The 17,800-nt window shown below is 36.6% G+C and overlaps 1 protein-coding gene across 1 annotated transcript; it reads left to right on the top strand.

The window, feature by feature from the left end:
- Positions 1–2,673: 2,673 nt before the first annotated feature.
- Positions 2,674–6,666, top strand: LOC149946549 (uncharacterized). The gene has a single exon (XM_090170808.1). The coding sequence runs from the start codon at positions 2,674–2,676 to the stop codon at positions 6,664–6,666; it is 3,993 nt and encodes a 1,330-aa protein (XP_090026934.1).
- The last annotated feature ends 11,134 nt before the right edge of the window (positions 6,667–17,800 follow it).

Raw genomic sequence — 17,800 nt, 5'->3', positions numbered from 1 at the left:
ACAGATCGACGTGCTTCACATTTATCACCAATTTTTCCTTTACTTTCATTTACTCGCGTTGCTTTTTCTGATTGCGTTTGTGGCCACCAGGCTAGAGAAAGCAGTTGAACAGACGCGATTCTTGTTGGATGAAATATCTTGGGCTGCTATTAGTCATGGTTTGTCTCAAGAGCTTCAGGCGGTTCGTCAGATAACTAATCCAAGAAATATGATGCTGAAAGCAGGGGACTGTTTCCCCATTACTTCGAAACTTTTTGTCTCGTACATAGGATTCGGCTTAACATATACCATATTATTTATTCAAATTAACCCTAGAGCTTTGAGTGTTCTACAAAATATATTTACCAATCCTACATAATTAAACTTAAAATGGTTTCTATTACATTAAAAAATCTTAAACTAATTTTTTAATTTTCGTAAAGCAGAATATTCAAAACGAATCTTTCGAGTATTCTCAAATTCCGCTTAATTATTTTTAATGGTAAAACGTTTTGAATCTTAAAACCATTAGGTAAAGAACGTTAAGCTATTTAATATCTTTTCAGAAATATTTTACGTTATTTTATTCACTTCGTTATTGCAAAAAAGTTGAAGAATTGGTTTATTATTATATATATAAGTGAAATGTATTATGATGGTAAAAATGAAACAGTTTAAAATTATTTTTTCAATTTTACCCTTCTCTTGCATGTTTTTCTAGAGATATCTGATGTTTAACAAACATTACAATTAAGACACTGTAACGAATAAACGATTTATTGATAGACAGAGCCAGGTATTATTTATATGGTCTTTGCCTCTTGGGCTTTAAGTGGTGCTAAAAATAAGGTAGATAGTACTTTCACCTCGCAGGAAAAGACACTGACAAGGAGAGTGCCCGAGGTGTTTATTGCCGATTTTGTTCAAAGTTGGGCGTAATGTAGACCTATGTTGCGATTACGTAAACATAAAGAAAAAAAATAGAAAAAACCCTAAAAAGGTTTAATTTAAAAGAAATAAGCGTTAGTTAAAATTAATGTTTATTATCTTGATAAGATAAGGTCGAACTCAATACTTTTTTAATAAGCTGTATATAAACCCAGTTTCAATTGTAATATTCACTCATATTGTTCCATACAAAATGTTGTATCTTCAACGCAACTCAATGAAAGAGTTAAGAAAATAAATTCAGTTTTAAAAGTAATTGCCTGGCTAGTCATTTCCAACAGCTATGTCACCAGTCCTCTTATGATCCAGCGAAAGACGTGACAAATTGGTGCCGAAACCCGGGAGGAACATAACCAAGTACAAGTTCAATAGGAAGATTCACGTATTAAGATCCTTCAACGTATCCTTGCGGAGCCACTTAAGAAGAACGCAAAGTCTATTAGCTTGGACGGTGAAGATACAAGAACCAGACCATGGAGCGATTGGTGAAAGCAAGAGCAACTTTAAGGACAAGAACAGACGCCATTATGAATAAGATCGATGACGAATGGAGTCAACAAGAACGGAACGAGGACCGACTAAGGCAATTATTAAAGCAACTCTCAGAGAAGAGGGACAAGTTGAGCTACAAAGACGAGCAACTAGAACCGCTGGTACCTGAAGACCTATTGGGAAACGAAATCGACGAAGTAGAAAAATACAGAGAAGCGATCATTGAAAGGCAGACCACGCTAGAGAAGTTCTTTCAAGACCTGGAAGTAGAGGAAGTATCCCGAAAAGAGAATATCAAGGAGAATTATGACGAAAACCAAGGAAAAATCATGGTCAACCTCCCTCGAGTAACGATACCGCAGTTTAATGGGGACCCTACGCAATGGCGAAGTTTTTGGGATCAGTTTAGCGCAGCTATCCACGGAAAAAATGGCATCGGAAACGTTACCAAGTTCGTCTACTTGAAATCCTATATGGAAGGAAAAGCTCTCAACACGATATCTGGACTTCCGCTTACTGAAGAAAACTACATCGTCGCTGTCGAACTATTGGAGAAACGATACGGACGAAAAGGAGTGGCCATCAGTAGTCATCTGGATAAAATAACCAGATTAGATCCGATCAGAAGATCCACGGATATTTCCGGATTGAGGTCACTCTATGATACATGTGATGTCCAGGTCAAGTGTCTCGAAGCATTAGGAATTCCTCAAGCAAGTTACGGATATCTTTTTTGCCACATCGTAATTCAGCTTTTCCCTCACGATATGGCGCTGGAGTATTCAAGACAATTGGACGAGGCCGACGATGAATACGATGCAAGAGTTCTGATGGAGTACTTGAGAAAAGAAGTGGAGTGTCGAGAACGAGCTGCAGTGCTTAATAGACCAATACGAGACCATAGTGACGACGCTAAGAAAGTAAGATTCCATTCAAGAGCTGATGTCGGGACCTCCAGATCGAGCGCATTTCCAATGAGAAGCAAAATACCCACAGCGTCGATCCTGAACGTAGCTGTAGCTGATGCAGATACCTGTTGTTATTGTAATAGCGATCACAAGCCGGAAGACTGCACGAGTACAACGCTGGAACGGAAGATGGAGACATACCGCTCGACGCTGTAAATCAAAAAACAGATGTAAGAAATGCCAAAGGCGACATCACGTATCAATATGCCGAGACATTCATGGAGAAAAACCAAGAACTTAGGAAAAAGAACTACAATCGTCTGAGAAAAATAATGAATTGATATCTATGGCGGCGAGCTGTCCGACGCAAGATTTTCACGGTCAGCAAGTACTCCTTCAAACAATCGTTGTATACGCAGAAGGTATTAATGGAAAACAGCCGATACGATGTCTCTTGGATAACGGCGCTCAGAGGTCCTTCATAACTAAAGACGTAGTCGAAAGACTTCAATTGCCAATCATTGGAGAAGGTACCATCACCGTTGGAGGGTTCGAAACAGAGAAATCAACAGCATCGACCAGAAGGAAAGTCAAGGTCCTTCTACGGGGCCTGAATGATCCGACAAGTAGTATCGAGATGTCCGTATTCGAGAGCCCGAAGATCCTAGGAGCAGTTATCGGTATGCCAGATAACGATATCAGAGAAACAATGGCGAAGAGAGGTATCCAATTGGCGGACAAGTCTGAAGTAAATGGTCAACCTGTAAGAAGAGAGCTGTCTATGCTAATAGCAGGGGACTACTATTGGAAGATAGTCACCGGCGTGATTCACAGATTAACGGACTCTCTCGTCGCTTTGGAAAGTCGACTAGGATGGGCAGTTCAAGGGCCAACCCTGATGTCTTCGAACGTATTTGCTCAGGGTGTCGTCGTGATGAATGCGATAGTTGAAGAGGAAGAAGAAGAAAAAGACGAGATGAGTCTAAAGGCGTTCTGGGAGCTTGAGTCCTTAGGGATCCTGGATGAAGAATCTATATCAAGAACGGATGAAGAGTTAATCCTGAAGCATAATTCTAATATCAAGATTCAAGACGGACGATATGAAGTAAAATTGCTATGGAAGGAAGATCAAGTTGAACAACTTGGAAGTAATTTCGCACTGGCCAGTCGACGCATGCAAGGCCTCGTGAAGAAATGTCAGCGAAACCCTACATTATACCACCGCTATCAAGAAACGTTTGATGACTACCAACAACAGGGTATCGTAGAGGAAGTCCCACATGAGCTGATCCAGTCCGAAGAGCCGAAGTACTACATACCACATTTTCCTGTAATACGAGAAGATAAAGAGACAACGAAGTTTCGTATCGTCTTTGACGCAGCGGCGCACGAAAAAGGATGTCCATCATTGAACTCTCTACTTAACCCTGGGCCGAACTTGAATCCCGACTTACTAGCGTTACTCATCCGTTTCCGAAGAAACAAAATAGCTATCATGGCAGACATTGAGAAAGCGTTCTTGATGATAACGCTGGCTGTACCAGACCGTGAATTCACGAGATTTCTTTGGATCAAGTCCCTACCAAAGGGAAGCGAACCCGTAAGATTCATTCACCTGCGCATGACAAGGGTCTTGTTCGGGGTCTGTTCAAGTCCATTTCACTTGGCCGCAGTATTGAAGTATCACTTCGACCGGTATAAGGACCAGTATCCTGAGACAATAAAAGAACTCGAAAAAAGTATCTATGTGGACGATCTCATATCAGGAAAGCCGAATGTCGAAGAAGCGAAGATACTTTACCATCAATCCAAGGACATCCTCTCACGAGCTGGAATGAATTTGAGAAAATGGACATCGAATTCTGAGGAGCTAGTAAAACATTGGAAAGACCAAGGAGTTCAAGAAGATAAATCTTTGGTCCCGAATTTAGAAAAATCCCCGCTGCCTCTCAAGGTCCTCGGCATCTCCTGGAATTCTCAGGCAGATACTCTGGTCTTTGACGTATCGACTCTCAAAGAATTTCTGAAGACAAGAAAAAATACGAAGAGAAGTGTTTTGCAAGCGGCGGCTCGAGTCTTCGATCCCATTGGTTTCCTGTCTCCATTCTTGGTACGTGTCAAATGTCTCTTTCAAAAGCTATGGCTGGCTGGCTTGGACTGGGATTCTGAACTGCCAAGTTTTCTAACGGAGGAATGGAATAAATGGTGTCACGAACTCGATGATTTACGTCATGTCTCGATCCCACGATGGTACTATCAAGATTGTGAAGAAAGAATCATCTCGAAAGAAATCCATCTATTCTGCGACGCAAGCAAACAAGCTTATGGAGCCGTAGCATACCTAAGATACGAGACAGTTACCGGAAAGATTGGAGTCAGTCTGCTTTCATCAAAAACCAGAGTCGCTCCAATAAAAGAATTAAAAATACCTCGTCTGGAGTTGATGGCAGCATTGGTTGGTTCTCGATTACTGAGCTATTTGTTGGGCGTCTTTAACGGCGAGATCACCACTTATTATTGTTGGACCGATTCCACCATCGTCGTTCAATGGATCCAAAGATTGGCTAGAGAGTGGAAACCTTTCGTAGCAAACAGGATTGCCGAAATTCACAAGTTAACAGAGCCGTCGTCCTGGGGTCACTGCGCTGGAAAGACCAATCCCGCGGATCTGCCGTCCCGAGGATGCTCCGTAAACGAACTCATGTCAAACAGAATCTGGTGGAATGGACCTCCATGGCTTCTACAAGAAAAATGGACGTGGCCGAGAAATTCGAAGTTTTCCAACGACAATCAAGAAGTAGAAGAAGAGAGGCGAACTATTCAAATGCCCGGTCTCGTGCAAGAAAGTGAACCCGTCATGGATCTGCAAAAATACAGCTCAGTAACTCGAGTACTTCGAGTAACTTCCTGGATTCTACGTTGGCGAAACAATACAAGGAACCAAAGAAGAACTGGTCCCCTAGCAACAGAAGAAATAGAAAATTCTCGTAAAAAATGGATACGTCAAGTCCAACAAGAGTCATTTCTAGAGGAAGTCGCGTGTTTGCTGAACAGTCAACCGTTACCAAAGAACTCAAAAATCATTCAATTTTGTCCATTTCTACAAGATGGCATGCTTCGAGTCGGAGGACGTTTGCAGAACTCAAATCTCGAATATCAAGTCAAACATCCATACCTTCTACCATCAAAACACAGGTTGTCCGAGCTCTTAGTAAAAGAAAGCCATTGCGCCATGATGCACGGAGGTCTAAATGCTACCTTGACGCAACTAAGGGAGAACTACTGGATACTTCAAGGTCGTCAGATGGTGAAGAGGATAATTGGAAGATGTACGGTTTGTCGGCGTTTCAGCGTCAAGGCTGGAGATCAAATTGCCGCCCCCCTGCCTTTCCAAAGAGTCAACGAGGCGCCTCCATTTGCGACAACCGGAATCGACTTCGCCGGTCCTTTAAAAACTGCGAGGCTGGAAGGTTCCAAGAAGGTCTACATCGCTCTCTTTACTTGTGGAGTAACCCGAGCCATTCACTTGGAGTTGGTGTCTGATATGAGCGCCGACAAGTTTATGATGGCTTTCCGAAGATTTGTGGCTCGAAGAGGAATTTGTTCAAACGTATATTCTGATAATGCAAAGTCCTTTAAGAAAACCGACCGAGATCTTGAAAAGCTTTACCGGAATATCGAAGAAAAGCCGTTTCAAGAATATCTGGGCCACAAGGGAATAGCATGGAGATATATCACGGAGTACGCTGCCTGGTGGGGCGGTTTTTGGGAACGGCTTGTCCGTTCCGTGAAGACCTGTTTAAAGAAAACCATTGGGAATAATGCAATGTCCTTCGAAGAACTAGTAACGAGTCTAACTGAAATTGAGGCAGTCGTCAACTCAAGACCGTTGACGTACAACGACACCGACCCGAACGAGCCATTCCCGTTGACTCCCTCACATTTTCTCATTGGTCAACGAGCCACTTCGATTCCCGATCATTCCTTCAAGAGACCAGACGTCAACGCCAACGAGAGACGGCTGATTCAGCGACTTAAACATCGTCAAGCCGTTCTGAACCATTTCTGGCATCGCTGGCGCAACAATTACCTACTAGAACTTCGCTCGGCCCACACCAGCAAAACAGTAACCAGCACCGTTCCTTTCAAGGTGAACGATGTCGTACTCTTGGGCGATGAAAAATTACCTCGACAAGTATGGCGTATCGGACGTATTACCGAAGTCTTTCCTGGACGTGATGGAAAGGTTCGGGCGTGCAGTCTAAGGCTACCTGGTGGCGTCACAGCAAAAAGAGCCGTTCAACACCTATACAACTTAGAAATCAGCGAAGGGTCATGAACAATCATTGTCCATCGGGCGGAGGATGTTGCGATTACGTAAACATAAAGAAAAAAATAGAAAAAACCCTAAAAAGGTTTAATTTAAAAGAAATAAGCGTTAGTTAAAATTAATGTTTATTATCTTGATAAGATAAGGTCGAACTCAATACTTTTTTAATAAGCTGTATATAAACCCAGTTTCAATTGTAATATTCACTCATATTGTTCCATACAAAATGTTGTATCTTCAACGCAACTCAATGAAAGAGTTAAGAAAATAAATTCAGTTTTAAAAGTAATTGCCTGGCTAGTCATTTCCAACAGCTATGTCACCAGTCCTCTTATGATCCAGCGAAAGACGTGACAACCTATATGAGATAATAAATTTCCCAAAAAGGAGACGTTGCACTACCCATTCGATTTGCCAGGGCAACCGAAAATATTTTTACCACTTAAAACTAAAATAAGATTTTTTCCTTATTTTACCCAAAAATTGTTACATTTTTACCCCAAAAATGTTCCAATTTACCCAAACTTGATGAAATTTACCTAAATGTGGTCCAAATTACACATTTCGTGATTTTCAAATTTTAAAAAACATTTCGTAGCTAGGACCCTGTGAAACCGTGAAAATCCCATGCTTTTTTTAAATTGAGATTTTTTGGTTTTAAGTGATCAAAAATATTCTTTTGGTTGCCATAGCAAATCGAATGGGTAGTGCCACGTTGCGACACTTTTAAAAAATTAATATACATCAGGGGGGTAGTCAATTAGTTAATTGTCTAGGGGATGAATTTGGACTATAATTAATTAATAAGTGTCAGCATTAAAAAGATTAACAAATAGACGGAACTGGCAATGGTAAACAAATTATTTATTAATCGGCAGAAAATTAATAAAATGAAATATAAAACAACCTGTCACCAATTCGAAAGGTAACCTAAAACTAAAATCCTAATCCACACTTTTAAAAACTAACCTAATAACTAAAACGTTCGAACATTGAAATTGGCTGGTTTCACTATTAAGATATATTACGGTACCGTTATTGTTTATATCTGAGTAGTAGGAAACTAAAACTTAACACTTTTTTCCAAGATGGCCGCCAAGATGGTCACCAAAACACTCCCCAAAAATATTTTCAAAAACAAACATTTTTGTCCTTGGAAAAATTGAAAAAAATATTTTAATTTTCAATCTCAAATTTCACCTTGAAGATGATCTTTGACCTCGACGCTCGAACACTGACCACAACCACTAAACCTCGGTCTATACTCCCAACAAGTTTGGTCACGATCGGACAAGGTCGACCCGAGATATCGGCGGTAATATGTGACCCCACCAAATACTTATGTTAATTTACTTTTGGTGTCATTTTTTTCGTTTTTTCGTTTTTTCGCGGTTTAAAATGCTAATTAGTTATTTGCGAGATGGGGAAACGAATTCGCGACCTTCGCTTTATATCCTTGGCGGTTTTGGCCCCACCCAAAGTACTTTAAACAGCTAATAAACGAGTCTAAACGAGTCTAAACTTGCAATAATAACTATTTCTATAAATAATAATTGTTTTTACATTTAAAAGTCAAAGGATATGTGTAAGCGTAAGACGTCTCAAAAATCGAGCTCTTTAAAGGTTAAGAAAATGAAGTTATTTATGGGGAAACCAGAAATTAAATGCAAATCGCCTACCGAGAATCCTTGTTATTATAATGAGACATGTCGCAAACACGCTTTTAATTTCTTTGATAATTTAAACTTTAGTGTTAAATGCTGGATTTGTCAAGAACAATATCTTGACAAGACAATTTTTAAGCAACACTTAATGGATCACTTATCGAGTAGTTATAAAAATCAAATTCGTATTGATGTTTGCGATTGTCTTCATTCAAAGAAACCAGAATATACAACCAAAGAAGAAATATTAGACGATCAAATTATTGATTATTTGAACGAGTTTAACGTAAAACATCAAGAATGGTTAAACGAGTTTGTTAATGGTAATGGAACTCCAAAGAAAATTCATCGTAAAAAAAGACAACTGGTATTAAGTCCGAAGAAACTTTAAATTCAACAATGAAATCAAATGTTGTATTTCCACTGACTTTGTCATGCCATCTGATGAGCAGATGGAAGCTATTATTTTTTTTCAAGAATATTGTAAAAATAATCAAATTTTAACTCTTAATCAAGTTGAAACACCCATCGAGGTTTTGGAAAATCTTGAACAAACTTGTCAAATGATTGAAAATATGTGAATAAATATGTTTTCTAATATATTGTTTTTATTTTTCCTACGTAAAAATAGATATTTTAACTCTTTCATGTTAAGGTTTAGCGTGGTAGATCGGTAGCGTTGCAGGACGTTATTCAAACAGTCTCAAGTTCAAATCCCAATCCTTTTGATCTATCACGCTAAATCTTTTATTAGTATAAAACGAGATGTCGCCCAACTGAAACTGTCATTATAAAGATGTCAAGTTTCGTAGTATTTCTACCTTCGAACGCATCACCCGATATTTACCCGGAAAATACACCTTCTAGCTTTAAAGTTCAATTATCAAAACCATTAAATTTTAACAATGAAAAATGGTCTTGTGCATTAGCAGAAATAATTATTTCTGAAACTTATTCGAATATAACAAATGAGTATTCGCATTTCCAAGTAGGGCACGTGTCAGATGTTATTTCACCCGAAGAAAATCAATGGGATTATATTAAAATTGAAATTCCACCCAAACGTTACGAGGGTGATCTAGACCGAAATAAGAATAATATTCCAACATCTCTTCAAAATAATATACTCAACGAGTTTGCTAAAACTATTGAGGCCAATCAAACACTTAAAGGAAAAATACATATGAATACGGTAAAAGTTGACGAAAACGAAGACAGTTCAAAATTAAAAATACAGTTACAAAAAGATGTGCAAGTAAGAATACCTCAAGCATCGCCCCTAGCATCTGTTCTGGAATTTCGAGAAAATGATTTTGTCGACAGTGATTATCTTTCTAATTATCCTCTCTCGAATCACGCCAAAACTATTTCTTTAACTTACGCAACAAATTTTATCGAAGTACGAATTAAAAAAGCGTTAGTTGTGAATAAATATCAACAAAAATATTTACCACGACAAGTTCCCGTGGAAGAAATACAATCACAACCCAGGAGAAAAAAACAGAAAATTAACAAGAAACCGAAACTAAAACCAGAAGTGAAACAAGAGGAAAAACCAAAACTTGAACCAAAAACAAATTTAGAAGAAAAGTCAAATTTGAAACCAGAAGAAAATCTAAACAACAATTTACCAACAGAACCTTTAATTCTAAATATTAATGAAGACGTCAACCAACCAAAAGTTTTAAATCCTTCCGAAGAAAATAATTTACCAAGTTCTCTCCCAATACCAGTTAATCCACCATCTCAGCCTGTTATTAAACAAATACAATGGAATAATTACGCAATTGTGTTTGAGGCGGGCAGATATGAGGGAGAAAGACAATATAATAATGAAATTCAACCGTTCACATTACACTTAATTATACGTGATTTATTAGAACGATGTAAACCAAGACAGTTTGATGGATTAAAAACCGCAATATCTTCCGATGATGAAGATAATTTATATTTTAATTTAGAAATACCAGTAGGGATGGAAATTAAATTTCAAAATCCATTAGCAGATCTTTTTAAAATTCCAACAGACACTTATTTTACGGGTATTCAAAAATTTGGCCCGTTAAATAATTTAAATAATATTACTTTTAATTCGCGCAACAATTTTATCGACATACGTATTGAAACTACAAAAATACCGCAATTTGAGCAGGAAGATTGGGCTTTCTACTCTGTATCAATTATACAGCCTTTTTTATATGAAGGTCAGAGAGATGATTTTGGAAATATTATCCCATTATCTTTGCATAGGCAATTAAAAAACGAGATTCAACAGGCGAATAACTTCCCCCTTTGAATCGGTACGAAATTAGTTATGCAATAGAAGAAATAAATCGAGGTCATTACTTAAGAATTTCATTTCCTAAAGATCTACAGATGGCCTTCACGGGGAGATTAGCAAATATTTTTAATATAAACGCGCCAGAATTTCAAAATGGTGTAATTAGCAGTCAAAATCCTTTAAAAGTTTATGAGGAAAAATTTATGTCAGATGAAGAATCTGTTATAGACTTTAGGTACAATAAAAATTTTACAATTGAACACCCTAACTGGGAAAATGACAGTTATACGTTTGAACGCAACTATTACGAGTCTGATAAAGATTTAAGCGGGAATTTTAAACCGTTATCTGTTCATTTCAAAATTTTGAATGAACTTCAAAGATATTTTGATTCACATATCTCACTTAAGGCTGGATTTTTTATTTTCAAAGAAAATGGAAATTATTATTTTCAAATTGAGTTAATGAGTGGGTTGGAAATTAAAATATTCGGTCCTCTAGCAGACCTCTTACAAATTGAGTACAAAGTAGATTATATATCCTCAGTTTATAAAAGCAAAGCATTAGACCCACTTCAAATTAGATTAGAATTAGATAATACGGTTAATTTTATAATTTTTCGAAACGATTTAAACAGAGTTGAGAATAGTCGACGACAAAAACGTGATATTGATTTCCACAATTACGAACATGGTAAAAATAATAAACTAAATATTGTAGACAAATTCCATTGTCGAATTCCAACTGGTGTGTACCACACTATTGATGATATTTTATTAGCGATGAAACAATCATTGCCACATCAGAGTTGGGCTAAATTCGAGATTAATTTTAATTCAGATTCGACAGTTTCAGTTAAAGGTTTGGGTGGAAACAGTTTTTTAACCTTTCCAATAGATAACCCCAAACTCGGGCGAATGTTAGGTTTTTCAAACAATCAAATTGAAAGGCCTCTTTTTAACGAAATAGGTATGTACCCCGCAGATCTCAACCACGGAATATCCGGAATTTATGTCTATACAAATATTATACAACCTATAATCACAGGACACACTAATACGCCCCTGCTGAGAATTATCAAATTAAACGAAAATAAAAATCGAGCACAGGTTGAAAGATTTCATTTTTTAGACCATTTTCCAGTTCTCTACGATCAAATACAGACTATAGAAATTTCTTTAAGGTCGGATTACGGTGAACTCCTGCCATATAAAACAGGCAAGACTATAATTAAATTAATATTTAAAAGACTGGATGCTTAGTCTAAAGTACACTTAAAACAAGCTCATCATGGAAAGATATTATCATCATTATGTACAAACAGGACACGGATATAACATCTTTCGAGGAAGCCAATATCAGACTGGTCGTGGATTTGGATCAATTTTTAAAAGTTTAGCAAGATTCGTAACACCTCTTTTTCGACCCGTAGCTAAATCACTCGGTATTCAAGGTTTGGTTATGGGGAAGAGAATTATGGACGATGTCGTTGCGGGTCAAAATTTTAAGGAGTCGTTAAAAAAATAGTAAAATTGCTGGAACAAATCTTTTAAATAGTCTCGGTGAGTCCATATTAAATACACAGAAAGGCTCTGGAGTTCGGAGAGTAAAGAAGCGCAAATCAAAATTACGCAATAAGCAAAGAAAACGCAAGAGAACAAAAACCGATTTTCTTGACTAAAGCATTATGCCTCAATTTGAATCATGTGTTCAGAGTTAGAGCTTTTTAACGAACCCCTGATTAATGGTAATATTGAGGGGAATAAATTTGTAGACTATTTCCCTATAGCTCCCTTGTCTAATGCTACACAGATTGATTTTTCTATCCCCGGGGGAGATTATTATATTGACATGTCAAACTTGATGCTTAAAATTCGAATTCGGGTTAAAAAAGAACAAAACGGTGTTTTAATAGATATTCCAGCAGCCGAAAAAAAGTATCACTATGTAATCTTCCATTGCATTCTATTTTTAGCCAAATAGACGTGTTTATGAATGAGACTTTAGTACAATCTAGCAACAACTGCTACCCATATTTAGCAACAGTTTTAAATTTTGATAAAGGCGCCAAACAATCTTACAAAACCGCCGAGGGCTATTACGAAGACGGGTTTTGCGACCCAACGCTAGCGTTTAACGATGTTCATAAAGATAAAAAAAACAATGGAATTTTAAAAAGAAGTAAAGATATTGGGGGATCGAAACTTTGTGAATATATGGGTAGACTTCATGTAGACTCTTGTAAAATAGACAAATTTCTTTTAAACAAAGTGAATTTAAGAATTCGACTCTTGAAAAATTCCGATGAATTTATAATTATTTCACAAGAAGATGTTAATATCAAATATAGATTATGTTTCGAAGAAGCGGTTCTTACTGCTAAACATATTCTCGTAAATCCAGATCTCCAGCTGGCACATAATGCGATATTACACAAACAGAGGGCTTTGTACGATCTAACACAAACTGTTGTTAAAACTCTGACAATTTCAGCAGGCGCGAGCGATTTCGTGAAGTCAAATATTTTTTTAGGTAAAATTCCAAATCGTGTAATAATCGGAATGGTAAACAATTCAGCTTACGATGGATCTAGTCGAGAAAATCCCTTTCAATTTAACCATAATAATCTCTCGTTCTTACAACTTTCATTAGACGACCAGAATATACCAGAAACTGCTCTAACTCCAGATTTTAATAAAAACCTCTACACTAGGTCATATTATTCACTATTCTCGGCAATGGATTTAATCGGAAATAACTCTGGTAATTGTATTGATTACGAAAATTATAAAAACGGTAATACATTATTCGCGTTTGATTTAACTTACGATTCCTCGGCAAACTCTAACAATCTCTCAATTCAACGAAATGGTAGTTTACGGATGGTAATGAAGTTTTCTTCCCCCTTAACTAATATTCAAAACATAATTATTATTGGAGAATACGAAAACCGATTTGTCATTAACCAAGAGCGTCAAGTTACGTATATTACGGAATAAAATCAATCAACGAGGGCAAAGATTGGTTAGTTGTTTCGCGAAATCGTAGTGGTAAAGATGTCTCGAACTCACGGTCTCTCACCTAAACAAGAAGTAACGGTGCTAGGTTATGTAAATCCATCCATCAAAATTTACCGACTAGACAATTGTGCCGAATTTGAACTTAATTTGGAAGCCTGGCAATCTCTATTCACATTCGAAAAGGAAATAACTGATTTTTTTAAAGACCAAGTTGCTAGTTTTCACACCTGGCTTCCTCTTGAAGGTTCAAAGATAAAAATCGACTGTTTCAAGGGACAAAAGGAAAAACTCGTGGATGTACGAGCTTGCGCAAGAGGAAAAAACCATTTGTATCATCTTTTTTATTCAACAAATTATGGTTGTAATCTCAACCAAGCAGGGTGGAAAAGATTAAAACATTGTAAACATACAATTGATCAGGAGATTAATTTAATTTTGTCGGCAAAAATATTATGCGTGACATAATTGTACATGAGCTCACGGATAAAATGTTTGAAATTACCGAAAATTGTGAGAATCCACATTGTAAATCTTCGATTGCTCACGATGTCTCTTGTTAACTAGGATTTAGCACAAATTTTGAAGACCGAATGGAAAATATGATATTAATAGCTATCCCCCAATTAAACTACGATCATATTGTTGTAAGATTCCAAAAGGAATTTGGTCTTGATCCCTTAATAGTAGAAAGTCAATTATATTTTGATATTGTTCAAAATGTGTCAAACTTAAAATGTGATTTAATTTATTAAAATAAAAACTTTTACTATAGTTTGTTTTTATTATTTCTATTCACACATTTAAAGATGGTGTTGTCAAAAACCGACAAACAATTAAGTAAAGTTTATTACGATGTTGAAAGCCCATACAGTTATTCTGGCAGTGTTACTTTAAGAAAAAAATTTCCCAAAATTTCGGAAAAAGAAATTAAAAATTTTCTCAGTAAACAACCAACCTACACACAACACAGAGCTAGGAGGTTAAATTTTAAACGTACCAAATTATATGTAACGACGATTGATGAGACATTTATGGCCGATTTATTAGACCTCCCTATTTTACAAACTTTTAATAAAAATTACCGCTATACGTTATTAGTTCAGGATATATTAAGCAAATTCGTTTTTATTCTGCCAATTAAAAATAAAACCTCGAGCGAGATTGTGAAGGCCTTTAGAGAGATTTTCAAAAAACGGGTACCCCTTAATTTATGTACCGACGCAGGAACAGAATTTCGAAACGCCCCATTTCGCGCTCTCTTAAAGCGTTATAACATCCACCATTACCTCACGTACTCCGAGAAAAAGGCTTCTATGGTTGAGAGACTCGTTCGCACGGTAAAATCTAAAATTTTTAAAATAATTACCAAGACCGGCGATTTACACAGTCTTAATAAACTACCATTAATTGCAAAATCTTATAACGCTCGAAAACATTCAACAACGGGAATCGCCCCTAAAGATGTCAATAAAAACAATGAATCGGCAATTTGGGAAAAAAACTATGGCAAACTTAGTATGATTGGAAAGGCAAATTTAAAAATTGGGGATAAAGTTCGATTAGCCGTTGCAAAAACAACATTTGATAAAGCATACAAGGGAACGTTTACAGCCGAAATATTTGAAATTCATAGAGTAATTACGAGAGATCCCTGTATGTATATTGTGAAAGATTTAACCGGCAATATAATTAAAGGAGCTTTTTACGCTCAAGAAATAGTTAAAATTCAAGTGTAGAGCGCTAAAGTCTTTATTCAACATTTTGTTAACCATGGGTTAAGTACACATTCTCCTGGGTCTCGCGATTGTAATATTTGGCGTGAGCGCAACAATAGTAACATCCGCGATGAAATTTAAAAAAAGAAGTCCCGAATACAGCTTAGATATTGGAGTTTGCGACAAAGCCTACGATTTAGGAAGAGACACGTACCTCGTAAAATGTAACGAGACTTTTGACGTGCGACATTTTAAAAAAGAAGACGGGAGTTTGAAACCATCTATCAGAGGAATCAACTTAACAAAAGATCAATATGAGAAATTATGCATTTTGACAGTAACGTGAAAGATGAACACTAATCAAATCCAATCTATACTTAAGTGTGACCCCCACTCGAGAGATAAATTTATCGGAGTGTTTCCCGCTAATAGATTACCAAAAGTTCCAATTAAAAAAAAATCATATTGTTTCGTAATCAACACCGATCCTGGTACGCTTCCAGGGTCTCATTGGACGGCTGTTTACAAATCGGGCGACACTCTGGACTTTTTTTGTTCTCTAGGAAGATCACATCGTGACTATGGATTTTTGCTAGAGCGATATAGCAAGCGTATTCGACACAATACTCATAAATTTCAATCAAATAAAAGCCAAAACTGCGGACCTCATGTAATTTATTTTATAACCTCATGATGTGTGGGGATTTCTTACAGTAAAATAATTAACGAATTGTATAATTTCGATTTAAAAAGAAATGATAGTTTAGCGTTGTTGAATATATGTATTCAATTGATGAAAGAGTGGAAACGAAATAAATCGATTTGTTTAAAATAAAAAAAATGTTTATTTATTTCACACATAATTATTTTTACACATTTTTATTATTCTTGCCAACGAGAAGGAGGGCGGGTCTGTCTTTTGGGCCTTGGCGATTTTTTGGGGGATGGTAATTTTAATTTTTTTTTGCGGAGATATTGGAACGCCACCAACAGCACCCTCCTCCAAAGATAGCTCTCGATCCCAATAATCTTCCTTGCTTAATTGACTTCCAATATCGGTATTTTCTAAGTATTCTTCAAATATTTCATTTTCTCGATTTAATCGTTTATGCATTCTATCATCAGTAATTGTCTTTTGTTGCTTAACAATCGGCGTAGATGCTTTCCGTTTCCAAGATTCTACATTTTTTATGAGACTCGGGAATTTTCTACTCTGCTCGTTTTCTCTCTCGCTGAGATATTCTTTCATTTTGCGTGTCATAGTATTTAAACGCAGCTCTGCAGCGTCGCCAGCGTTAACTCCCTCGGGCGTTTTGAAGGGTGAATAAATTTGCGAGGCGAACGGGGAATTTAATGATCCAACAGGTCCGGGGGCTTGAAAGTTTGTAATTTCAACTTTAGGTACCGGTATCGCTTTTCTCATTTCCCGGGCCTCGCTCAGTATTTTTAGAAATTCTCGTAATTTAGAGCGGCTGTTTAAATTAGAAGTTAATATATTTTGCATCTTATTATCTAATAAGTTATAATACGTTTCCTGGGGAGAAACAAGCTGTTTATTTTCTTGAGATATTTGTCCGACACTCGATGCGGGAACTAAAATCATTTTTTTCATTTTATCTTTTATTGAATAAATTGGCAATTAAAGGAACAATAGAGCCTAATAATGCCGGTATGAAGAATCCCGTACCTTTCTGAATTATTAGAGCACGCTTCTTTTTTTGCGAAATTTTCGGACTGGCTAAGAACCGTATTGTTTTTTTATATTTAGATAATTGTTTTTTTTTGGCTTTAGATAATATAATTCCACCCCCTTTCAAGTTTTTGCAAACGGTCTGTAAGGCTTTTAATTGCGTTGGAGAACTGTTAGCTAATAAATTTTTACGTATTCCTCCTTTAGATTTATACAATAAATTTAAATATGGATAGTGTGTTTTAAACCTGTCAAAGGGATTTGCAATAGGAGTCGTTTTTTTACGTACTGTCTTTAATGAACTTGAAAATAATATAGTAAATTATTTATTATTGGAAAAAACTACCATTTGTGGTCCGTTTCGATTAAATGTGTACGATCTTAATCGTAAGCTATCTGGAGTGGTTACAGATGTGTCTATAAATAGTGAATTGTAAGGTTCTCTAGTAGCCATATCGTAGGCTATTTTAACTATTTTTGTATTATTTGGAGATATTTGATTGGCCAGATATTGGATTTGACTTAGATCTCGAGGAGATTTAAACAGATTTAGATATGACATATTAAGAGAGATTAAACGAGATTGTTTGCCTCGAGGAAATAGGGTTTGTGAGATTAATACGACTGAAATTTCATAATGATGACTGTCTACGGTAACCAATTTCGCAATTTGATCATTTTTGTAAAGTTCTTCTGCTAAGTCATCAATAATAAGTAAAGAATTTCTATTTGATTCCCAGAACTCGCTGTCCATTGGAGGAAGTCCTTGAATA

Source organism: Leiobunum rupestre, chromosome 4, assembly GCF_980474605.1.
Source record: "Leiobunum rupestre chromosome 4, qqLeiRupe1.1.hap1, whole genome shotgun sequence".
In the NCBI taxonomy this organism is placed as follows: Eukaryota; Metazoa; Arthropoda; class Arachnida; order Opiliones; family Sclerosomatidae; genus Leiobunum; species Leiobunum rupestre.
The sequence above is the reverse complement of the archived record's forward strand: the minus strand, read 5'-3'. Positions and strand labels throughout refer to the sequence as shown.